Below are 25,849 nucleotides of genomic sequence, written 5' to 3'. Positions count from 1 at the left end.
GCCAGAAGGGAAAACAGGTTTAGAAAGAGCTGTCTCTGCAGCACTGTCAGTTTTCCTGGCTGTACTAATGTTTAATTCAATGTGCATCCAGTCCCTACCTTGGAAGAGGGGAGCAGCTGATGCTGCCTTTGCTTTTCTGCCACCTTCTTATTTTTTAAAGTGGGGAGCGATGTACACCAACATTGTAAGTTGCTTCCACAGTTCTTACCATAATGTTTAGTTACTTTTATGACAAGGACTCTTAGTTTTATAAAAGCAAATTGTTGAAAGATTTGAACAGAAAATGCATTCAATTTCTCTTCCCCATCTGAATGAAGGTTTGGTACAGATTCCTCTGTGTCTGTAAGTGTGTGTGTAGGGAAAAAAAATAAATGCAAAAAGACTGCAGCACAATTAACTCTGTAAGATTGCCAGGATTCTGAGGAAATTGAGGAAATGCACTGACTTTTAGGTAGATGTGGTTAATCAGTTTTTTGATGGCAGAAGGTTGTATCAGGCTCCCAGCTGTCTTCATCCTTAGGGTAGGAGGAATAAGTTAATGATGGATAACACAAACAAGATAATCACTGATGTTTCTGTATGGAGAAAATGCATCTAAACAGTAACTGAAATATAAACATGAGAAAATGGAGTCATCCTCACCATTTGCTACAAGTATATTGGAAATAAAAAAATATGGCTTATTGCTATTCCTAGAGTTGTGGCTTTGAATAGGATGAAGAGCTTTTGGTGAGTAAAAATATGCAGTTAGTGTGGCTGGTGAGGTGGGGCTTCAGGAAGGGGGCCTTCAGAAATGGCATTGGGTTTGTCTTCCTCTGATCTGGTTTCTGTCAGCTCACTGGTTGCAAATCATAGAAATCAATGGAAGGTGAAGGAGGTAATAAACTTCCCACCTACCAGGTTATCTGTTGTTCACAAAGGCTGAGAGATTGAACTGGGAAAGTGATAATTCCTTGAGCCAGCCCACACCAGGGAGTGTGCCATGTTCAGGTAGTAAATGGTGTTTCAGCTGATATTAAGGCAGATTCTTCTGCTGGGATTATTACTCAGAACCTGTTACTTTATTAAAACAAATGACAAGGTTATTAGATGACTTTGTTTAAGTATGTTTTCTTGGTGTTCATACAGTGAACAAGACAAAAATGTGTAATGTGGTGATGCTTATGGGAGGATGACTGGTCCATTTGTGGCATGGTTTATTGATGCAGTCCCAGAAAACTAACTGGGAGAATGGAAGAGGAATTTGCACCTTAAGGCTAAAGATTTTACAGAAATGAGGAATAAGTCTTTAAACTTAAGAGTCTTTATGCAAAATCCACTTCTTTGACACTAACAATTCACTGGTAGAATATTTTAATTAATCTTCAAATTTTCTTTGTAAATGCATTCTCTAATTTGTAAACTATAAATTGAAGACTCGCTGTGTATCCTGCATTTTGGAATAATCTCTGTTTTGTTGTATTTAGTATGGTTTGCCTGTCTGAGCATGACCTCTGCCCTTGTGATACACACACTGTTCATTTTGGGATTCAAGCAATTTCCTGCAGTCAGAGCTCTTGCTCCCTTGAAGCCACATAAGAATTCATGAAAATAGTTGTGCTAGTGCAGAGCCTAATCATCCTGTGCATCTTAATGTCTTTGCAATGTTAATTCTACATGCACAGTGTGGGTTTTTTTTTAGTTTGTGATTTCAGAAGCAATTACGCAGAATAGTTGTGGCTAGAACAAATTTTGTGTCTTGGGTGTGAACTTTCCTAAGTATCTGCAAAAGAAAGCTAAGGCATGCCTACTGGTTTGGGAAATGTTGCACAGAGACACCATTCTGCTGTGTGGAAGACAACTTTTGTCCAAAACTCTCACTTTGGCTGTATTTAGTTGGGCTGTTGAGTATGTGAGGCAGGTATTGCCAAGTAGCTTTTCAAGGAATGTTGGATAATTTTTGCCAGATGTGTTCAGAAACCAGATGTGGAAGGCAGAGTCTGTCTCTGAGTATTTGTTGGTTAATCAAGTGCATATTTTGGCTTTTTTCATTCTGAACATGATTCCAGAAGCTGAGTTGTGCAAGCACATTAGAGAATCAGCCTGTCACTTGACTGAAACCATGCTCCTGAAGCATAGAATGTAAGAGAAGAATTCAGAGAAAAGTGTTTCCATAGTAAAAGCTATAAATATTTATTCATTAAAAATAACATTACTCTATGCATTGCAAGCCTTCTTTTTTATTTTTTTTCTGAACAAATTTCATGCTATGTTTGCAGGAAATATAGGTAACTACGAAACAAAAACTTAGGTTTCAATTTTCCATGAAGTTATTTTCTAAAGTATCTGTATTTAATGGCTGCACATGTTCATAATATGTGCTTGTTTTTGAGTTGGAAAGTACCATTCAGTACTCAGATATATAATGCCTTTCAGCTTTATTTTCTAAAAATTTAACCCATCTTAATCTAGAATCACTATAAAATTATATTTAAAGGCCAATGTTATAATGTGAACAATGGGAGTTGAATGTGAGATTCTCCCTTTAGGTCCTTCCTCTTCTGCCTAGATATTATTGTTGTGGTGTTGATGGTGATACTCTCCTTACAAATTTTAGAGTGGCATTAAAATTCAGATAATTAATCTACCAAATGTGGGGCATTAGAAAAAAATATTAATTTGCATTTTTTGAATATTCATATCAGTTATCAAGGATGTTAAATAAAATGAGTGTGAAGGTACAAATGTGTGTTTGCACATGTGTGGCTGAAAAAAAAAAAATCTTGTTTTCCATTTGTTATATCCACTCCAAAGTAGAGGGGTATTTACTGCTGCAGTCATATGGATATTAATATAGTTTTCTCCATCTGACTTTCTTTTAGCACACTGATTTATGTCAGTACATGGACAAACACCCTGGAGGGCTTCATCCAGAGAATGTGAAGGTAAGAGTCAAACAGAGCACACATTCAAGGCAAATGCAATAGCAGTAACTTTGAAAAAATGTCATGTCAGTTGTTTCATAGGAACTGATTGCTAGCTAAAGGGAAAATGCCTGACATATGTACTGTATTTTTAAATATTTGTTTTCTTTGAAAATAATTACAAATTCAAGTATTGGAGCATTCCTACAATAGAAATTCTGCAGTTTGTAAAATTTACTCAGAGCCAGAATATGTAGGTGAATGCTGTTAACAGTGTTGGTAATCCCTCCCCTCCATTAAAACATTTGCTCTTAAGACAGTATTGCCCTAAAAGCCAGGGTAAATATGCTTTAGGCTGTCAGTGCTAGATTTTCAGTTAGCTATGTTAGTGTGGGTTCATCAAGTTTGAGGGAACTGTAATTAATTGTACTGGCTGAATGTACTGCTTTTTTATATGAACATATAAAATCTTCCCTAATCTTTCTGCTCACTTTCTTGGATGAGATCAGCATTTTTGGAATTTTTTTTTTCCTTCTAAGGTAGATACTGAGAATCACCACACAGGAAGGAGAGAGTTTATTAGCAGGATTTAATGGAAAGATAGATGAGTAGAGAGACTTGATCCAGTTACTATTTGGGAAGTCAGCCAAATGATCTTAGCATCAAATGGAAGCCTGCCAGCCATGCAGAATGTATTGTGTGTGTGTAGGTCACTCAGATGAAATTTGTTACAATTGTCTTGCACTTGGACCCCAGTCCCATTGATGTTCTACTTTGGAAGTGTTTAAGTCTTCACTTGTCATTCTGGGAACTTTATTCCAGGATGTAACTTACTGAAATGTAGAAGTTCATGAAAATACTTTCTTTTTTCTGGAAAAACCAGAAGGTCTGTTTGGCTTTAAAGAAAAAGAAAATTATTTTAAAAAGAGAAAGTATTTTTCTTCTGCAATAGCTGATCATTGTTTCACATCTTTCATTCAATAATTTTCTGCATTCTTTGAATGAAAAGTGACATCTAAAACATGATTTTTGATAAGAATTATGAGATAAGAATCATCTTAAAAAAATAAGGAAAATTCCTCCTTACTGCATATATTTGGGAAAAAACCAAAAAGCCATCACACCCACTCACCATGAGTATGGCACTAAGGGGAGTGAGGTAGGACCTGCTTTTTGACCCTTGAAACTTCTGAGCTTTCTTCCCTGCTCAGTTTCCTAAGCAAAGTTTTAGGTGTTGAATGTGATTGTTAAAACAAGGAGCCTCAGAGGGAACTGCAGCAGAAACATTTCCCTTTCAGATTTTGCTGCATGTATTTCTGTGGGTATCTGCACCACCTGACAGTGCTCAGCAACACCTTTGAAGCCTATAGACACATTAGAAATATTTATTTGAGTAGCTAAGTGTAGAATCCTGATGTACTGGTGCTGGATCAAGTTTTTTAAATTCTCAGTGGATTATTAATAAAAATGGGGGGTGGTGGATGGGGAGAAAAGAAAAAAAATTTGGAAGTTGAAACAGATAAAACTTCAATCAGCAGATGAAACATGAGCAATCCCATTGAACAATTAACTTTTTTTTCTCTTAAATAATCTTGATGAAAATCAGTTATATATATTTAGTAGACTCTCTTGCCAGGCCAGCAACAAAAGCTGGCCTTAATCATGCAGTAATTGCTAAAACCAGGGATGATGATTTGAGGTCCTACCATTTTAATGACTGAATCAGATTGCTTGGGATTTTTAGTGTGATACCAGCTCTCAAAGCTGAATTAAAAATAGTCTAAGAGAGTGATTTCTTCAGCTGGGAGGACAGAAACCCAGTCTCATATGCTAAAAATTTTCAGACCTTCACCAGCATGCCAAACTAAAAGCTTGTGCTGCTCTTTTGTTTCAGAGGAAGTAAGATGGTTATTTCATAACCATTTCATTTGAATGCTTTCTAGTGCTGTGCTCAGTTTGTTGACCTGTGCAACTGGGGTTCTGAGACTTTGCCACCTTGTTTTGGTTTTAGCTTCCAGGCAAAGTTGTCTGTTTGGATCCACAGTTGATTTCTAATATTAATTAGCCTTCCCTCCCTGACAGCCCTTTCTTTCTAGAGGTCCTTCAGTAATTTCACTTTTAGTCAGACTTTTCTGTTAGTTCAGAATCAGTGGTTAAATGATCCCCAAATCCATTTTAAAAGCTTCCAGTTGAGCAATTATATTCCAGTAGCAATAAATTAGTCTTGGCTCTCTGGGGCCAACCTGTGGGGTTAAGCCATTGATGCTCTCCCAGCATGACAAAAGACCCCCTGCCTTTTAATTTTGTTCTTGAGGAAAGTATTGCCTGTTGATGGATAGTTCTTTCTGGCTTGTTGCCAGTTATTATAAATACAACCCCACATAATCACACATCTTTCTTTTTTCCAAAGAATATGTACAGTAATTCCTGTTAAATGGTATTTTATAGGAAGGAAGATGCAAAACCATTATTTACTTACATCTTGGCTTCTATAGGATATCTTCAGCTTAATTATATTTCTGAATTTTCTCTGTATTTGCAAGCTAAAGACAATGCTTGTTCCCTCAGGCTTACTTTTAAATGAAGATTCATAAGTAGAATAAAATCTAAATTACTTTGATGGACACACATATTGTTGTCCCCTCAGGTATTGTGTTTGACATTGCCTTTCTTTGTGGTTTTAAATAGGCTATTTGCTGTCACTTAACTATTTTAAATAAAGACTAAGCAGGATATTATAAGTATGTGGAAGTATAAAGAAGAATGTCTCAGCTGGCAGTTACAGAAGTCCAGGGACAGTATGCTTAGGCAAATAAAACAAGATTGCTTCCCAAAGTATTAGGTTTGGCATTTTTATTGGTATGTATGTATTGACATATAATGATTTCAGCATTTTGTAATTCTTGGGTGGAGGTGCAAGTCTTGCAAATAACATCAGGCTTTAAACCCTTCAAGGAACTTGCATGTGATGCTGAGATGGTGTTTTAAAAATGCCTATCCCTGGTAATGTTAAACCAGTTATTCTGATTATATAAACATAGTTAGGTACCTGAAACATCTTCATCAGCTTGAAGGGAAATTGGCATAAAGCAGTTGTTTCAGTCCATATATTCTGCAAACTCCATTAGCTCCAAACATACAATTATTTACATCTTTGGTAGCTAACAAACTTGCATGACTACCACTTACTTATAACTATATATTCACATGCTGTGTACAGTGTTATAGTAAGAGATGCTGAGGAAAAGGATGATCAGTTAATAAGTCCCTGTGTAGTAGGCATGGCCTCATCTTCCCTTGTCTGGCTTAAAAGATGTCTTTCTCAGTTTTTCCACAATTGAAGGCAAGCAATAAATCTTAAATACATGGCCCCACATATAATTATGTTTCTGCTGGAAGCTACTGCTGCAGCCTTGTCCATGACTGGAAATGGGAATTGATTTATATGTGTAATGTGTGGTGCTTGCCAAGCTGCAAAATGTGCTATTGCAAACTGAGGTACAAGATTTGCTCCTGAATCTCCCTGTGATGTTCCTCCTGGCCCAGACTACTGAAATATACTCCTACAGATGTTGCAGCCTTTAGAGGTAGTGCATGCTCAATTGGAACATCTGGGTTTCTTTCTACAGCAGAATCTCTAATGGTTCAGAGCAACTAGCTGCCCCTACCAGTGATAATTTTTTTTTTTTTTTTTTTTTTTTTTTTTTTTTTTTTTTTTTTGTTATGATCTTCATTCTGATTTATGTCCCTTTCTGTCTGATACAGGGCTATCTCCACCAATTTTTGTCTTACCTTCTTGGTTCTCCTGAGCCTTTATTTTCAGCTGTCCATAGATGGCTCTGGTTTTGTAAATTCCTAATTTTAATATCTTTTTATTTGTGCATTTCAGCATGTCCTGTGAAAATGTAACTGGTCTTAGCTTCTTCTAATCTTTGAATTATCACCTTTAGTCTGTGTCTTTTACTCCATATTATTACATTCCCAGTAATGCACACAAATTCATCTTCATGCCTGGGTGCACTTGTTTTATAGTTGAGTTTGTTTACTGTAACTCCTATTACTGGTAGAATAAGTGGAGCAAAGGCTTGCATCTGTCATGCCTACATTGCTTGTTTGCATCCCTGCCTCTAAAATAAATCTATTAAGGAAAGCAGATTTGCTTCTTAATTAGTGATGCTGTCTTGAGATAGCTGAAGTCTTTTGAGAAAAGCATCCTGAATTTTTTCTCTCTGCCTTTTTTCTTCTACTTGCAGTGGTAGAGGTAATATCGATTCGTGTGAGCATTTGACAGAAAAAAAACCATCTTTGGCAATAAAAAAAGACATTTCCCTCTGACCCACTGTTCCTTAATCCATGCAACACCAGCCTGAATGACAATAAGTTGTCAACCAGACAAAAACTTCCCTGTCTCTTAATTGCTCTCAAAATCTCTTACTTCAGGCAACTTGGAAATCTCCTGTCTGCTGTGACCAGAGGGGGAAGGAACTTCCAGTTTGTTCTTATTCTATCTAATATTGCTGCACTGATTTGTTCTTCTCCCTGGGCACCTTTTCTCTTCCTAGGGCCAAAAAGAGTTAAGATGAAATAGGCTTTTTGAGCTTTGCATGCAGGCAACAAGAATACTCAGCCTTCTCCCAGGAGCCTTCAAGACTTCAGCTCTTCCCCATCTCAATTTTGAGCCTTCCTTTCTCCTAGGAAGCAGGGCACAGCAGTCTTCTGTGCATAATGGATGGATATTTTTGAAGCAAAATCTCAACTAACTAAGTCCTACCCGCACCAGAACCTTTAAAATGTGTTTTACCACTGCAATACTGAGTCAGAATATGTGGCAAAACGTGGATTGGGATTTGGGTACTAAGTTTCCTAGGGCAGCCCAATAATCTCCATAAAAATATGCTTATGTTTCAGCAAAAATATAATTTGTTTCTCTTAAAACTTGCAAAAAAAATTAAAGGAATGTGATAGATAGTAGTTAGTGACATAATGGGATGCTGCAACATTTTTCTGTGCTAAATGCTCAAGAAGAGATTAGTCAACTTTATAGTTAAAAAAACCCCAGATATGATAAAAATATTGGGTTTATTAAACCAAGGGTTTAATGGTGGTCTCCATAGCATTGGATTGAAAATGTTGAAATATACTCATTGTTATATGATATTATCTGAAATCTCTGGAACTTATCATTCATGGTATTCATGTATTCCTCACTACACTGCAGCACTGTGAACATTATCCTTAACTAATGGTGCAGTTGTTAATGTTGAATCTGTTTTTGTCCAATGAGTAATTTTGGCATTTAATGACTAATGTGAAAATTAATAATCTGAGTCAAAGCCATAGGGTAGTTGTCATCTGATGTCTTCTGTAAACATTAATATTTATGACTGAACTGATCACAGCTTTAGGATGGTCTGAAGCACAGGGAGGCATTTAGAGCAGGGATTGGGCAGTTCCTGTGTTGTATCCATACAAAGCATGCCTCTGCACTCAGGTGGAGCTGCTGGAACTTTGGCAGCAGCAGAGCATTGCATACTGGCTCTTGCTGAGCAATAGTTACATTTGTTAACAGTAAGATACAAACCCATGTGCTTGTTAGAAAAGCATAATATCTGAAAACTAGGATAAAAATGCTTTAGGTTTTAGGTGGCAGTTGTTAACAAAGTAGGCTTCCCTAGCATCTTCCTGTTTTCTTTCCATTGTGTGATTGCTTCAACACCTGTGGCATGGACAGGAGGTTTGTGTCCCCCCTTTTCTGTGGATCACAGAATCCAGCATTAATATGTTGGATTACAGTCCTGCATCCCCATGTGACAAAGATGTTACATGTGTAGGGGAAGCTGTGGTGTGTGAGCACCTGTGTGTAACTAGGGGTATCTGACCAGGAGGCTGAGCACCACAGACAGAGGTGCACAGGAACTGGGCAGTTAAACTGTGCTAGGAGATCCAGCTATGATGAATTTTCATGTCCCTGACTCACTGGGGTTTGAAGAAAACAGTCTTTGGCTTTGAGGTGAAAACCTGCTGTGGTGGTCCTTTTAGATTTATCTGTTGTTACTGGAAGCAAATCTAAACTAATGTGATGCTTCTGAAATCCCTCTCCTACTCACTCAAATTGGTCATGCTGCTGATGTGAAGTTGAATTAAAAGTGTATTTCAGCAGATATGTTAAGTAAGATGTGATGCTGTTTAATGTGGCTGAGAGGGTGCTATTTGTCATTCCTCATTCAGTGAACAGGCAGGTGTGCAGCAGACAGAATAATGTTATGCCAAATTAAGGTCGTCTTTTACACATGGCATTGAGAATTGATTATTTAAATTAGACTTTTTAGTTATCAGACATTAAATATGGCATCAGCATTTCACTCTACTTCATGTCAGTCTTGTCACCTAATTGTTTGATAATATGCACAACTGTGAACAGTTAATGCAGAATCTTCATTAGCATGCTAAAATTCATGCTAGAGGAATGTCACTTTCATAAGTGCACTTGTAATTTATTGTCTGTGTGATCTTCATGATTCACATGTGGCAAGAAAATGTGTATATTGCAGGGAGGACATTTCCAATTTTTTTAAATCACTGAGGCAACAATTGCCACTCTGACCTACTTCAGCATGGAAGTGAGTTGATGAAAGGTGAAATTCAATTGAATTGAATTTATTTTTGCTTTTTCCACTCAGAAGAAAAAAACTGAGTCTTCCACTTACTGAACATTAGCAGATGACTGTAACTGATCATAAGGGAGTGTCTTTATACTCAGTTAATTAAGCACACCTTCCTCATTGCAAATGACTGTAGTAGTACCCAGAGGGGACAAAAAATTATTAAAAGAGCATCAAAGAGAATAGAAGTTAGCAAATTAACACATTCTAATCTCTTTCCTTTGCAGTTCTGCTGGAAATAAGTGGAAAAATCTGTATATATCTATAAATATATATACATTTTTAAGTGATGATGCAATGCACATTTCCAGTGGCTCTATCACATGTATTTCCATGTGACATTGCCTTGGTAAGACTCTCATGTAAGGAATGCAGGAGAAAATTAGAAATCTTCATAAATGCATTTTGGAGTGGATTGTTTTAAAATTCTTTTAGCAAGAACTCAGTTGATTCCAGGGAAGACAGATAGGAGAAACCTTTTAGTGAGATAAATCTTATTATGATCCTGAAAATCCTGTAGATTCAAATAGCTAATAATTTTTAATTGAGATTTTCCTTATTCATAGGGTTGCAAATTTATCTCAAGTCAATATTTTGTTCCTGGAACTTCTGACAATTTAAGAAACAGAGTCTACAAAACTTTGACCTAAAAAGTGCAGTATTTCCCCAGGTCATAGAAGTGAAAAGTTGGGTTTTATCTCATGGTTATTATCCTGGTTGAGAAGAGGGAAATGAATAGCAAACCAAGAGCGATAAAAAAAGATTTTGTTTGATGAGCTTTTGACATGCCAGCAGAAGTCACAGAGGGACATTTCTCATTACTTCTGTGATAGTTGCTACTTCCAGGTAGCTGTTTCTAGTGGTAATATTTTAAAAAAAAGTATTCTAAAACTCCCAAACAGTCTAGCAAACTCAAATGGAACTGAGTAATGTGTTCAGTTGTGATTATTTCCAAGGCTGTGAGATGGCACTGTAGTGATTTATGACCTCCTTTTGCCTTTTTAAATAGCCAGTAATTTACAGAAGCCTGTGCTGTCCTTTTAATGATAGAGAACTTCATTGATTGCAAGCATGAAATTGGATGTTCCAAGTTTGGTTTCTCTTACTGGTATTTTTAGATTTGATGGCCTATTAAGACTAAATATGATTTCATTGATGCTGAATGCACACTTGGGAGTTCAGATGATTGTGTGATACCCAGACAGTGTGCTTTGATACACAGAACAAGAAGGAGCATTTGTGTAATCAGTGATGGGTGATAATAAAGCTTGTGTGGTATTGTGTATTGTTTTTCAAAAGTTACTATACTAATAGAGCAGTATGAGCTTGCTAGAGGAAAGGCAAATTAATTCAGGCTTGATTTCGTCTTTCTTCTGAAATCATGTTACCTCCTGGTCCAGATTATCTCAGCCTTTTTTGCAGTCTTTTGCTGCCAAGAGAGGAGAACCGAGAGTTTTGTGCATCTTCTGTAAACTAAAAAGTTCTTTGTAGCCTTCTAGTTCTATGTAACTTTCTACTTCTGTATCCAGGGCCAGGTCCTTTATTGCCACAGTACAACATGAATTAAGGGAGCCCAAATAATGAAAATAGTATAATAATCCCTCTTTGCCATCACAGAAGGACTTAAAAAGACTTCCACAGGCATCATTATTCTGTCCTCTAGGCAAGCATCCTTTCCATCATTGGGGACCTCAGTGCCTCAGCAGAGTCTGTGTGGAAGTGGTACATTTTATGGAGAATCTCCCTAGGCATGTTGTGAATTTCTGCTTTTTACTTTCCCCAATATCCTTTGCCAGAAGCTCTCCATCACCTCTGATAATGGAGGGAAACTGTATGGAATAATCTGAGTACCTTACACAGATTACTTGTACATGAGTATTCCCCTTCATTGTTAGACTGGAGAGAGCTTGCAAGTTTTAAGAACTGCTAATGTGCTTTTAATATCACAGTCCATAAACCCTGAATTAGCTTTGACCTGCATGCATTTTTCTTGCTGACAATGGAAAGTCTTCATTAAAATATGTTGTTCATTAAAGTGAGAGCTGCATAAAAGTCAGGGGAAAAAAAAAAAAGGTATTTTTTAATGGCTATAATAAATAAGCAAGACTTGAAGCCACAAGTGTTAGGGCTTTTTGTCTGAACATAAAGTGTTGAGCTTCCTAATGTTAAGCTTTGCTGAAAACCTGACTTCTAGGGACAAATCCCTGTCCTGTTTTTTGACTTTTTCAACTCTCACCACAATGATCTTTGTCATTTTGTGAGCCTAATTTTATTACCAGAACCTTTTTTCTTACTAATAAGCTAGAAACTGTACACAAATGATGTCTTAGTGATTGATGTCTTAGTTTGTTTATTGCAGGTTATTCAATAGCTATACAGCCTTGTGTATGACCATGCAAATATTAAAATTACCAACATAAAAGTTAAAGAACTATGTATCTGTGTTGTTTTTGCCATCACAACCAACCTGTTGAAATGCATGTTGAATTTGCCATTGACTCCAGCTGCCATCCTGGGGCCTTGGGAAATGGCAGTTCAGTTGTTTGTTCAAAACTCCCTGAAAAGCCCCAGGCTGAGGTTTGATAGTGATTGGAATTGAGTGGGGTGGAGGGTGGAGCAAATAAGGTGAGAGCATGACCATGACAGATTGTTGATTTCAGAGTGGGTGCATGGGTGAGGATTGATGGTACCTCCTCTAGAATTCATCTCTGTCCTTATGAAGGTAATCTAGATAATCTGGAAAGAAAACAGGTTTCTTGGAAAAGGCTTTCCTCAAGATCAGGAGAGGGAGCTTGACTGTGAGAGGGCAGAAGTGCTATGTGAGAAATCAGAAACAGTTTTTTCCAAGTCATCTTTTCTTTTTGTGGGCTGGGACAGTGTTGGAAATGGAGAGGCTTCCCTTGGTGTTTTCTCATCCCAAACAAACACAAAGGGCCTGTGGTTTGCAGAATGCTTTGCTGCCAGATGTTAGGCTTGTGTTCACTTAAATCTTTTCACATTTAATATTACCAAATAAAAGCAAAGGGGAAGAGAAAAAGAGAAAGCAAAAACACAATGTCTGACTTTACCCTGTAATGAATTCAGGAAGTTTTTTTTTTTCCCCTTCTTTTCCATGAGCTTCCTCCAAGGAGGTGTGAGTGAATTAATTAACTTTTGGGGAAGTACTTAATAAGTACAGCATGTCTACAAGTTTGGAATAAAAGTACATTCCAAAGCTGTCCTCAAGAGCAGATGTTTATTCTGTTTAGCTGTGAAGTTGTTGGGCATTTTTTTTAGCACGTTATGTCAAATCACTTGACTCTTTGCACTTAAGCCAAATTAAAGATATTAATAAATATATTTTGACTTATTATACAGATTACAGTGCTGTAAGCTACCATGATAATTGAAATTTCTTTGTATATTTAAGAATAATGTTTGAAGTTAAATGCCACTGATTTAGCCTAGCAAATTGGTTATTTTGCCCATATTTTTATTTAAAAATATATTATTTGAAGTAATTTAATATAATTAAATTGATATTTTCAGGCTGTAATGAAAGCCAGTTCTGCTTCTTGTTCTTATTAAAATAGTTTTTATGTACCTTGAATTCCCCTTTAACCACAATTCAAAAAGGAATGTGCATGTTACTTATGACTTTCCTGCTATTCTTTGTTTCTGTATTTTGCTCTTAGGTTTCCTCAGCACATTGTTAGACCCAGCCCTGGCAAGAAGGTGATTGATATGGCTCTTTGTGCCCTGGCTAAATAGCTAAACATAGACTGCATTGTATCTGCACTCAGGGAAAAAATGAAATGCAATTAAATTAATTTCTCCTTCAGTAACATGACATTTCTGTTTCTTTCATGTCATCCTTTATTCTCTTCTATAATCAGATTTTGTAACCCTTTTTATAATGTCTCTTCACTTCAGTAATCACTGAATAGGATGCTTGTGTTGCAAGTTAATTAGAAATTCTCGTGTGCCTGAGTTGACTTTTCCCAAACCTTTGGTGTGGTTTCCAATCTTCTAGAGACACATTTCACTGTCCTCTGAGCTGTAGGGCACAAAGTCCAGATCTGCTCTTGTATCCTCCATGTGTAGCTTTGGAGGGGATTTTTGTGTTCACATTTAGAAGCTGAAGTGTTTCTTAAAATACATCAGGCAAAAGGAAGGGTCTCTACATTGGGATAGTTTCTTCATAACTGCAAAGAAAATTCCTGGGAGTTCATTCACCTTTTGTATGGACAAAACCCATGATGGTTAACACAGCCCTTCACAGCAGGTGTCTGAAAGGATGTGGGAGAATGATGCATGGGGGACATGAAAAGGGGAGGACGAATGATCTTCTTCATCCAGTGCTTTGTTCACAATTGTAAATTACAGAATACACAGTAGTAGTACTTAGTTTTAGGAGTAAGCATTTATAGAGTCCAGGAAGGACTCTAAGAAACCAGGAGATGGTGAGTTAGGTTTGTATCTAAATTTACCTTGAAGACTATTGCAAGTAGGTTTCAAAGGTTGTCTTTAGGTTCAGTGAGAGTTATTATTTCCTAATGAAAAATACATAAGAAACTCCCATTAAAATAGACTTAGATGGATAAAATCTATTTTACTTGCAGATTTCCTTGGGTACATAGGCCTTTTTGTTTTACCATTAATTTCTTCTTTGTTTTAGCTGCAGTGTTCCATCCCCCATCCTTATCTCCCCATCCCTATCCTCCCTGTACTGTTGTTTCCTATAATTAGTGAAGATACACATCTGTCTTCAGGCTACCACCTAATCTCTAAGGCCATATGGGTAAATGGAATATAATTATAATTTGGTGAAACCAAGCCTTCTGCACATGGTTGTATTACTCTCATTCTTTGTAAAGCAGTCATATTGAACCTATGGCATAGCAGGGCTTGGAGGCTGGGTTTAGCCCTTGCAAAGTAAGTATATTTCAGATGGAAATTTCATTGTGTTAAATTGGGGTGGGAATTAGCCAGTTTGGGAGGAATTCTGACACAATGTTACCACAATGTGCAAGCACCCTGCATATTGTGAAGAAATCACCTGTGGTTATATGCAAAATATTAACAGAGGTCATTTTTTGTCCCCCTCTTTTTCAGTTATTTTTATTTCAGTTGCTGCGAGGACTGTCTTACATCCACCAGCGTTACATTTTGCACAGGGACCTGAAACCACAGAACCTTCTGATCAGTGACACGGGGGAGTTAAAGCTGGCAGACTTTGGTAGGCAAGCAGTTAATTACAAGTCTCTTATAATGTTGTAGGAATGTCAGACAGATGGTTCCATTGATTTCTCTTCCCCCCCACCCCCCATCCTATTCCTTAGACACACCTTCTTCATTGTAGATAATTGCACATTTTTCTCCTGAGTGAAGAAATTGATTATGGTCAACAAAATGCTTGATTAAAAGGGAGCAAGTGAAAAACAAACACCTACTCCAGTTCTCCCAAGGAAGATAATGCTGAAAAGTATTTCCGTTTTATTTACCATGAGACTTCTGAATTAGAATTTAAAATCTTTAAAAAGAAAAGAAAAAAGGTGGAGAGAGACCTGAAGCAGCTCCAGGGTTGTGAAGATCTGGATTAACTTTCGTTAAATGGTCATTGAAAGAGACTGAAGGACACAAGGACAAGTGTTCCTTCTGGAGAATAAAGGGCACTAGGATTGCCTGAACTGCTTTCAGCATCCATTAGTTCTTTCTGTAGAAGCCTTATGTGGAGTATAAAGTCAGGATAAATTATCCACTGAAATCTTAGCCTTTGGCCTATTTTTAAAATTTTAATCCATTTTCTAGTGGCTGCACCAAGGCCTCTGGAAACCATTGTGAATGCAGATGTGGAAAATGGCAGTATTTTTCTTTAGTGGTTTTCACAAAAGGTTGTAGGAATTTCTTTCTTTCCTGTAGGTCAGCTTCTCAGTTACTGATTCCAGCAGTATTTCTGAAGCAAGCTGAAAATGTGACCTCTTGGCTATTTGAAAATGTTTTTTATTTTATGACTGCTGTCCACATCATGCTTCAGATTTCATGCAGCAGCAGTAATGAGGAAGCCTTGTGTGCTAATTGGCAATTTCACTGTTAATGTAGTCGTGAGGTTTTGTCTTTTAATTAGCATTACTGCAATTAACAGCTCAGTGTGTATTTGCTATGCTGGAGAAGGAACAGGACTTAAGGTGGACACAGTCCACAAGAACTTGATTGGCCTTTGGATTGTAAGCCAATTAGAGAAATAATATTAGAATCAATTGTCTCCTGGTTTGTATATGATTTTTTTGTTGTCATTTTACACAGCTTGCTGTTTTTTGAAATCAGTGCTTGAAAAATCCATTCCTGCATGTTGCATTTTGTTTCTATAAGATTTCACTCTTAAGTAAGTGAAACAGTTGCATCATTCAGTGTTCTTGTAGTTAAATATGAGTTAACCCTCTGTTGAAGGTGTTGTTCAGTTTAGTAGTATTTTGTATCATTTATATGTATAGAACCCTATGAACTAATCTGACTTTCAGGTATCCCCATATTATAAATCTCTCAGGAGATTGTAACAGTGGTTCTCTAGCTTTGGAGGATGCTGAAAACCATAAAAGGTCTCACAACCTCTTTTGCATGTAAAATGTTTCCTATGGTGTGGGGGTGGGTACTGGAGCTCTGTGGCTTGTGTGGCTGGGAAAGAGAGGCTGGAAACTTTTTTGCTGTGCTTTTAAGAAGAAAGAAAACAACCTGCCTTTCACCAGCACTATTAAATGTGCTGCTGGAGTGTGAACCATCCAATGAAATGTCCAACTCAGACAGAAGTTCACTCTGGTTGTGTTTCTGGCTGTGGTTGCCTGGTGTTGCCATAGAGCAGAGGACAGGATGGGACATTTGATTAAATTATTGCCTCATTGTAGCACCAGGCTAAATATCCCATTGATGACATGAAAGGCAGGATTTTCACAGCTTTGTGTGGGCAGGAGTTTAAGGTTGGCCATTGTGTATGGTTTTGATAGAGGGACCAGAAATGTATAAGTACAACCAGAAAGAAATACACAGTGGTACAGACATGAATGTGTAATATTGTCCATAGAATATTTTTTCCCTTTTAAGTTTGCCTTGACATAACAGAAACATCTGCATAGTCTACGCTTATACAAAGAGAGATTATATGTCTCCTTTTTTTTAAAGCTAGATTTTCTTTCATGGCTCATGACCTCATAAAACTGAAAACCAGATGGGTTAGGTTTCTCTTCTGAGAACCAAGATGAAAAATTAGAAGTGATGAGGTTAAAGTCTGAAAGATCATGACCTCTTTCACTGGAAGCATGAGAAATGAGAGCACACATGTGCTCTCCCTGTAACCCTGTGCACATTTACTTATTTAAATGCTGTATTATTATAGCCCATCTTCCACCTTCCCAGTATGAAAGACTCTTCTTAAACAAGATGTAAAATACAGTCCTATTTCTCTTTATGTTTTTCTCCCACAAATGACTGATTTGCAATAATGTGCTTGGAAAGGAAGTTGGTTTAGATTGTATACTTGATTAATTACATGAGGAGCTGTGTGGAAATTAGAAAGATGGTTGCCTTGCTTTCAAATGCACTCAAGGCAGGAGAGAACCTATCAAGAAATCAGTGTCTGTTGGAGATAGGATTGACTTTGCCAGCATAATAAATATAAATCCTTGAGCAAAGGCCTTTTAGTCTCTCAGGACAAGACCTTCAGATTTTGGTTTCGTTAGTTTACCAAAAAATCATCATCGTGTCTGAAGTTCTTCATTTGGTGTCAGGCTTATTTAATCTCTTCACTGTAGGATGTCAAATAAAAATCAGGGTAGTGGATCATAGTTCTTGAATAAACAAGGTAGAAGAAAGGCTATTCATGTCTGCCAGTGCATTGCACTGCAGCTGAAGTGGAATCTTTGAATAACTGTGGGCATGTGTTTTCCTATAGCAGGGCTCCCAGACATGGATACTTCACTGTGTGGGAGTGTCTTTGTTCAGAAGAACAGCAGTTTGCTTTTCTGTTCATTGTGCTCTAGCTGCTAGGAAATGAACATTTATGAGAAAACTCAGCAGTCAAATGAAAAGGGAGCACAGAATATAGAGGCTTTATCAAATTAAAAATGGATGAGCTATAAAAAATGGCTTTCTTGAGAAGATGTAATATGGGAGGCTACATCTTGAGTAATTGTTGCTGTGAAAAATAGTCTTTGAACACCATACCTGCATTCTTTTTAAAATCTAATTAAGATTCCAGAGGGAAGTAAAGTATATTAGGAATTCTTATGGAACAAAGTGCAAGAATTGTTTTTGATCCTGTGGTGTGAATTTTGCTAACTGTCTATGATTTTGTTTATTTCCTGCATATGTCAGTCTTAAGTAGAAATACAGTATTTTAAACTCTAATGAGTAACACCATAAGAAATTTGCCTCAGCCTTGAACAGAAAGGATAGTAATCCTCAGGGGCACCAGCCCTCTGAGCTGACAGACATGGGCAGGGAGCAGAACAGAGCCCCTGCAATCTTGGTGACCTCTTGTGCCATTCAGACACTCACAAGTCTGTGGGTCCAGATGGGATTCATGTGAGTGGCTTGAAGGAGCTGGCAGAAGAGCTCATCAAGCCACTCTCCATAATTTATCTTTTGATCCTGGTTAGCTGGGGAGGTCCCAGATGTCTGGAGGTTAGCAAATGTGAAACCCATCTATAAGAGGGGTTGAAAGGAGGATCTGGGGAACTACAGGCCTGTCAGTCTGACCTCAGGAAGGGACCTGTAAGCATCATAGAGTCCTTGTCCTGGCCCTGCCCAGGGCAAACCCAAGAATCACACCTTGCCTGAGTGTACTGGGAGAGCCAGCTGATGCCATTGTCAGGCTGCCCTCTGTGATCTCTGACAGACTCTAGATGGAGGGAGATTCCCCATAACTGGAGAAAGGTTATTGTTTTACCCATTTGCAAAAAGGGCAAGAAAGGAGGTCTGGAGTACTGCAGCTTGGTCAACCACTATCCCATAAAAAATAGTGGAGTGAGACTTCTTGGAAGTAGCTTCTGTATGTTTGAAGAAAGTGTTTGCCAGTTTTAGTCAAGGTAAATTGTGTTTGATCTGTGGAATTGCCTTCTGTAATGGAATGAGGAGCTCTGCAGTCTCCCAATAACTTAAGAGTTGATTACCCAGAGCATGGCAGTGTTCTTAGGTGGGAGGATGAGGATAATGGTCATGAGCTGAAACACAACTGGCTGTAGGGAAGGAAATGTTGGTATGAAAGATGAAAGTACTTCAGCACTGGAGCAGCCCAGAGATGTTATGAAATCTCTGTTTGCATCCCTTACTGGACTAAGCCTTGAGCAATCTGGCAGATTGAACTAGGTAAATTCTCCTTGTGTGGTTCTGTGACTCGGTAAATACTGTGCTTGTTTTATTTTGTTTCTTAATGATTGGATACTGGTATTTAGCTGTTGCATATGCTGATATAAATCAAGATTGGCTAATCAATAATGTTTGCATGCAGATTATCATACTTAATAAACTCCAGCACCAAGTCCCTAAGTAGCTGACAATAATCAGGTGGGAGGTAGATCTCACCTTCTGTGTGAGGCTTTCCAGGAAGGATTTACTCTTTTCATGCCTTCTTTCCTACTCTCTGAAAAGAGCCACTAGCAATCTAATATTCTGACAACTCCAGGAACAATGTGGACCTTTATTCTGAGCACAGCACAACTGCTCTTACACATTATGTAGTTAAAATATTATTTTGCTTTCTGGGTTGAAAAATACATAGTTATACTTGTTAATAAATATTTTCTGATAAAATATTTACATAGCTTTGAGCTGACATTTTCAATGATAATATCATTAGGTCATGTGTCTTGAGAACAAACCATTTAAGACTTGATTAGCATGTGACAAAGTTAAAGCACTTCTAAGGGTGTGAGAGGAACTGGCCAGGTCACTAGTAGGGCTTTTGCCTGCTTCAGCTCTGGAGGGGTTTGTTTCTCAGGGAACTCCTTGTTTGTGGATCTTCCCTGCAGCTGCCTTTCCCTTTCCTCTCTTCTGTTAGACCTGCAACAGAAGTGAGCTGCATGAAGTGGGTGAATGTGAAGTTTGAACTCCTGTTTTGTCTCTGTTTTGGATTGTTCACTTATTGTAAGTGCAAGGACCTTCTGTGCAATCACATCTTTTAATTAGATGTCTTTTTTTTTTTAGTATGTATACTGCCTTTTTCTCTGTGCAATGGCTCCAAGACAGGGTGTATAAACTGTGCAGGCACCTGCCTAGTTTTGGTACCTACATAGCAGGCACACAAGTGCATAATACAACATCAAAATATGGAACAACAGGTCTAAAAGTATTGTTAGCTTGAGTATAATTTGCAAGGAGAGGTAAACTTGATGATTGATAATTTTCTAAGTTGAAAAATTTTGAAAAGACTTGAATGGATGTTTCCCCTCCCTCCCAACCTCTGCCCAAAGTTTTGGTAATTTTAGTCCTTTAAAAAAATCTTCAAACTGCAGTAACACTACCAACAAATTCTAGTGTTGCAAGGTGGGCAACAAGGAGCATCAGGAGCTTAGTACTTTAATGCTTTAATGCTTATTCCTGCAGTACAAGAGTTGCTCTTTCTCATCTGTGGGAATGGAAAGAGGAGAGGAAAAACAGCATGGCATCTTCATGAAAATGTCTTTCATTTAGTCTCTCAAATACCACTGACCCTGAAGCTTTTTGTTGTCTTTGGGGATCTCTGGATGAGTAAGGATCTGCAGGAGATCTGTATTATGGTGAAAGTCCTGCCTTAAGCTTTTGGAATTTTGTTAATATAAACTCCTCTGATGTAGTAAAAGAATCAAGTCAGTATGATTCAACCATGCATCCTTCCAGATACATAGAATGATTAATAATAGATAGCAGGAGCAAAGAGACTTGAGGGTTATAATGAAGGGAATTATACTCAGTGGAGTGGCAGTTTAAAACTGCAGCTGAGTATTAGAGAGGATGTTTCCATGCATTTCCATATAGATTTTCTGTGGAGAGGATGACAGGGGTATGTCATGAGGGAAAAGGTTATTCCTGTAGAGCTTACTGTTAAAATTGCTCAAACTATGTTGACAAGTTGAAAAAAAAGTAGGTTTGTTTTTTTTTTTTTTTTTCTTCACTGTAAGAATCCCACAAGGGTTTCTTTATAATGTTCTGTATAAAATTCATATGAAAAGCTGAATAGCATAAAAGATTGCTTGCATGGATAACTGTGATGTTTTTCCTGTGTAAATGATCCACAGAGTATCAGTTCTTGAAGATGCTGATATAAGGAGCTGTCTCAGTACCCAAAGAGCTGGTATTATATTGTTGGTGAAGCTTGATGAAATTGTTAGCAAAGTTCCTCTGAGAGTGCCTTGGTTACACAGGCTGGCTCCCTTTGGCTGCCTGGCTTTAGGGGAGCCTGAGGAGCATTGAAGCCATTTGGGGTGAGCTGCAGGAGCAGCCTGTCCCCCCTGGGGCTGCCGGCCCTGCACAGCTCCTGCCCTCCCCACCAGCCCTTCTGCAGGCTCTAGAGGAGGGCTGGGAGCTCTCTGGGATTGGTTATCAGAGGCTGCTGCTGGTAAAGAAAACCTGTCTACCCCAAACATAGTCCACAGAGCCCTCTAACACCCTGCCTGAGTTGAACATGGAAGGAAAAGACATTTCTTTTCATTTCTTGCCCATATTCCTGTGGGAGGTTGCTGTTACTCCAGGTGCAGCCTGTTCCTTTCTGGTAACAGCTTTGAAATCTGGAGAACTGGTTCTTTTACCCCTCAGGAGGGACAGAAATGGGATTCTTTGAGGACTCTAGTTGTATTAAATTTCAAGAAAGGAAGATGACTTCGGTGACAATGTTGTGAGGAAATTGGAAAAAGAGGAAGTGGGAACCTGGAAAGTGAACCCCAAACTGTTTAAATCTGAGTCAGCTTACAGGTCTTTATCAAGTACAGTTATTTTTATAATTAATAATTTTGAAATAGCTGATTTTCCATGGAGAGCAGAAGCTGCTGTTTGCAGTGGCAGTGGGGGCTGGAGCAGCAGAGCAGACTGTGTGTGCCTGTCCTGGAATAGCTTCCATGGCTGAGACTGAGCCAGGGCAAAAAGCCCTTCTGGCCACACTTTCTAGATCCAGGCAAAGTAAGGCCAGAGCTTAGGAGCAGAGCTCATAGGTAGCTATGGCACCTTCAAATCTTTTTTCCTGGGGGAAAGATAAATGCTGGAGGCTGCAAAAGCTGTGGGCACTGTGGACTCAGAGAGCTGTGGCAGGCTGCCATGTTATTTATTTTCCTTCCCAAGGATCAAAGGCTTTCCTTCCACCCCCAGGCCTTCCTTCTCATTTCTAATGGTGAAACTGGCTGCTGTCAGGGTTAGCCAAAGCTGCATTCTTCTGTTTCCCTCCCAGGAGAAACAGCTTCATATGCTGTGCTTGTGACCTCCTGTTGTGATGTCCAGACCTGTGATGAAATGGGGAGGTGGCAGAAAATTTCAAACAACAGCAGTGGAAAGGGGTAGATCTGATTTCTGGCATTTAGACTAAAAGAATTGTTTCAGAGGTGAAATCTGTACAAAAAATGACCATGTGAGAGTCAACTCAGTAAGAATCCCTCATGGGCAGAAATTGGGTTTCATGGTTTATGAAAAAAGAATGGATTTGACATGGGTTTGCTATCTGGAGACAGCAATTGTAAAAACTGTAGGGAGGTTCTGTACTCAACTAAGACTTTAATTTCTCTCTGCCAATTGTTAATACGAAGTAGAGCCACTTATTGAATTTTTGTCTATGTCAGTCTTCATTGATTCTTTTTTAACAATTGAAATTAAAATTCTTTAAATATGAGGCTTTTCAGCTTTTGCTAAAGCAGGTGCTGTAACTTAGGCTCTGTCCACTGAGAAGCACTGTGTAGGATTATTGACTGAAAAGGAAAATGTTCTATTTTTTTAAAAAGCACAAAGGACCTGGAGATTACTGTGACTCATTAAATGGGTCCCCTGTTAAATGCATCTCAGATTACTTAGGGTTCAATGCAATTCTCTATTGTTACAAGTGAGAGTTATATCAAGCCTTTAAATAGGAGGAAAGCATCTTAATTATACATTAAGGGTAATAAAGGAAGTTGGTTATGACACCATTAAAACAACTGCAATGAAAAATCAGTTTCAGTATTTTGTGCTTAAGAAGAACGTGGGATTTGAATGTCATCTGTATTGCAGCTAGCTCAGTGCTGTGTTATTATGATAATCATGATTTTTTTTTTTATTGCCTTATATTGCCCACTTAAGTGTGAGCTAGATTGCTATGTGACAATGGCACAAAAGACATGGAGAACTGGGATCTGCTGCTTGTACAAAAGAGATCCATCCATCCATCCATCCATCCATCCATCCATCCATCCACCCACCCACCCACCCATATGAACCTGTAGATGTCTTTAAAACAAGTATTGTTTTATTTGAAAAAATCCTTTTCAGTCATGTGATGGTGTTTTCTCAGTTTTATATGAGAACATATTTTCTTCTTACACCTCTCCATATCCTTTTGATTATCATGGTTACAAGGGCCTGTATTTAAAATATCAAACTGCCACTAAAACTTTATTGTTTTGAAACTTCTTTGCTTGTTTCAGTAGTTACAGGGAAAAAATACTAAAGAAAAAAGAACTGCTCATGGTAAAGGCACATGCTCATGGCTTTTGAATATAGGCCTCCAGGTAGCTCCTATAGTACTCTCCATCTTTGCTTTCTTGGTCTGATCATGATTTTGTTTTATGCTTCCTTATTTAAGAGAACATACTGTATTATATAGTGAGAAAATTATGCCAAGTTTTGATTTTAATGTCATTAGTGTGTTAATAGTTATGCAGATTTATTTTACACAGGAAATAATCAGCTATGTAGATATTACAGGTTAACTGGGAAAGGTGTGGATTAAAGAAGAAAAAAAATTCATCATCAATCAGAACAAAAATATTGATATGCAAAGAAAAAGATTAACATGAACAGAACTGGCAGTTTATTAAGAGAAATGTGCCTTTAACATGGTCTGAAATAATTCCATAATTGAGATTGCATTTGAAAGAAATGATGGCTCTGTAATTTATAACATCATTTGTTTTGTCCCAGTCAGTTTAAAACCTTACTTTCCTGCAACACAGTCACTTTTTATCTAGGTAATTCTTAATAATTTATGCATGAATTTTTTAATTCTTTCTGAAAGACACAGTGCTGGTTGTATTAATATATTCATAGATGCATAATTCGTCCTGATGTAAATTAAAATTGTGCTTGCAGGGCTACCTGCATTAGGATGAGATTTTCCCCTGCATCAGTTAGCCTTGATGGTAGCCAGAAGTGATCAGGAGTGCTTGTCTTAGCAATACTTAACACTTCTCCAGCGACTTCCATTTCCAAAAACTATGCAAATAAATGGTAACTCCAAGTAGTTACCCTTATGTATATTACAAATAACCATACTTGGCTTGACCTTTTGGTCTTATAATTTGAAAGACCCAAAGTTAAAAAACTTAAAAGTGGGAGAGTCAGGAATCAGCAGCTTTATGTCTGGATGATGTGGGAACATTAACAACATGGGGAGAATTTGCATGGGGAGAATATTGTGCAGAGTAACTTTTGGTGCAGAGAATGGCAGGTTAGAGCTTCACCTCGTTAAAGGTCATCAAGCTCTTCTCCAAGGTTGGTTGTACCCACCTTTGGCTTTTCTGGCTCATAATATGTCAAATTGTACAGCAATTTTTTTGTGTGGTCATTGGAAATAAGGTAGGAGGAGATTTTCGGATATAATCTCTTTTATTCCCACCAACAGCCATGAATATATTCATATCATTCTTATTGCAGCAATTTTTAGGTCACTTGAACATCAAACTTACTTGCTTTTGTGACTATATTTGCTTTTAAGCATATGTCATTGCAATGTTTTTAAGTTATTTCTGGACCCTTCCAGCAGGCTGGAAATTTGGTTGACCTGTCTGTAGACCTTAGGAAAAAACTAACTAAATAAAAAAAAAGTTGAGGGAATGGATAAGAAAAAAGACAGCAGATCACTGAAATGTACTTTATGAACACAAATGCCTAATGTTAGCTTCTTGAAATTTTGGCAATCCTTTGCCCATTCTGTCTTACAGTGCTCAGGATTACCACCAGGTTTGCTGCACAGGTTGTGGGCTGTGATACTAAATGAGACATGCTTACATGTACTGACAATTGGCTCAACATGCAAACTTGATAGAGTAAATGGGTGGAATAAAGCATGGAATGCTTCAATAGCAGTATGACAGTAGTAGTTTGTCAGTGGTCAAAGTACTAATAAGGATCCTTTGCTTGCAATCTGCAAGAAATTTTTATTGAGCACTGTGTTCAGAAGTGCATCCATTGTCCCCAAGTTGAATAGATAAAAGAATGGCTTGGTTTCAGTACAAACAGATTTTAACCTGTTTTATTAGTTACAATACAGGGTTCTGCAGTTCTACTGACTTGGTAAGCTTTCATCTGTACATAAAGGACTAGATTGGGTTGTGTAGCTCCAGCTTTGCCATGCTGGCAGTGGCATTTTAGAATTCATTATCACTTTAGAGAAAAATGCTGCATTAGGAGCAGTTGGGTTTTAACTACATATTTCCAGAATTTAAGGAAATAGCCTTAATGCCCTTCTAATGTAATTTTTTTAAAAATAAAATTGTCTGCTTTCATTTCTTCTTTTTCTTTGACAAATTGTATTAAGAACTGAATAGATGGCTCTGCAGGAATATGGATGCCTTATTACTGATGCAAAGTCAAATAATAATTTAGACCTAAGCATATTGGAATGTCTCTCACATAAAAGTTTTCTTACAAGATTTGTGGTTCAGATAATTTAAGATGACATATACATTAAATGAGTTTTGAGGAGCAATTCAATTGAACAGGTGAATCTGAGACTCAAGAGAATTCTGTTGTTAGATGTTGCTTTATAATATTGCTTTACAGAAGCAACAGTGCTTAAACAGATTTTCTTAGTGGCTTAACTCTTGAAAGCAAAGTGGAAACAATTTTGAAATTAGTGGCATCTTCAAGTTATTTTGTAGTTATTTTGTTCTTTGCATTTAAAGAAGCTTTTATATAATTGAGATTTTTTTCCATTTTGTTAATTTTGCACCAATGTGTGTTTTGAAATAATTTTTCTCTGATGTAAGCCTGTGCAGTCAGATGTGGCTTTAGATGCTGTGGGTATTACCTAGTGTGTGAATGTATGTACTGATGTGATAACACATGCAAAATGTACTGGAGTTCTTTGGTAGAACTCCA

The 25,849-nt window shown here is 37.7% G+C and overlaps 1 protein-coding gene across 2 annotated transcripts in view; it reads left to right on the top strand.

Moving 5' to 3' along the window:
* CDK14 (cyclin dependent kinase 14) overlaps window positions 1-25,849 on the top strand; it is a 336,272-nt gene that overhangs the window by 140,776 nt on the left and 169,647 nt on the right. For both annotated transcript variants that reach the window (XM_056483748.1, XM_056483747.1), the window contains exons 7-8: window positions 2,862-2,924; window positions 14,660-14,783. In XM_056483748.1, coding sequence (XP_056339723.1) covers window positions 2,862-2,924; window positions 14,660-14,783 — 187 coding nt within the window. The remainder of the gene's footprint in view (window positions 1-2,861; window positions 2,925-14,659; window positions 14,784-25,849) is intronic.

This window comes from Oenanthe melanoleuca, chromosome 2, assembly GCF_029582105.1.
Source record: "Oenanthe melanoleuca isolate GR-GAL-2019-014 chromosome 2, OMel1.0, whole genome shotgun sequence".
Lineage (NCBI taxonomy): Eukaryota > Metazoa > Chordata > Aves > Passeriformes > Muscicapidae > Oenanthe > Oenanthe melanoleuca.
This window is presented reverse-complemented; position numbering and strand designations above follow the sequence as displayed.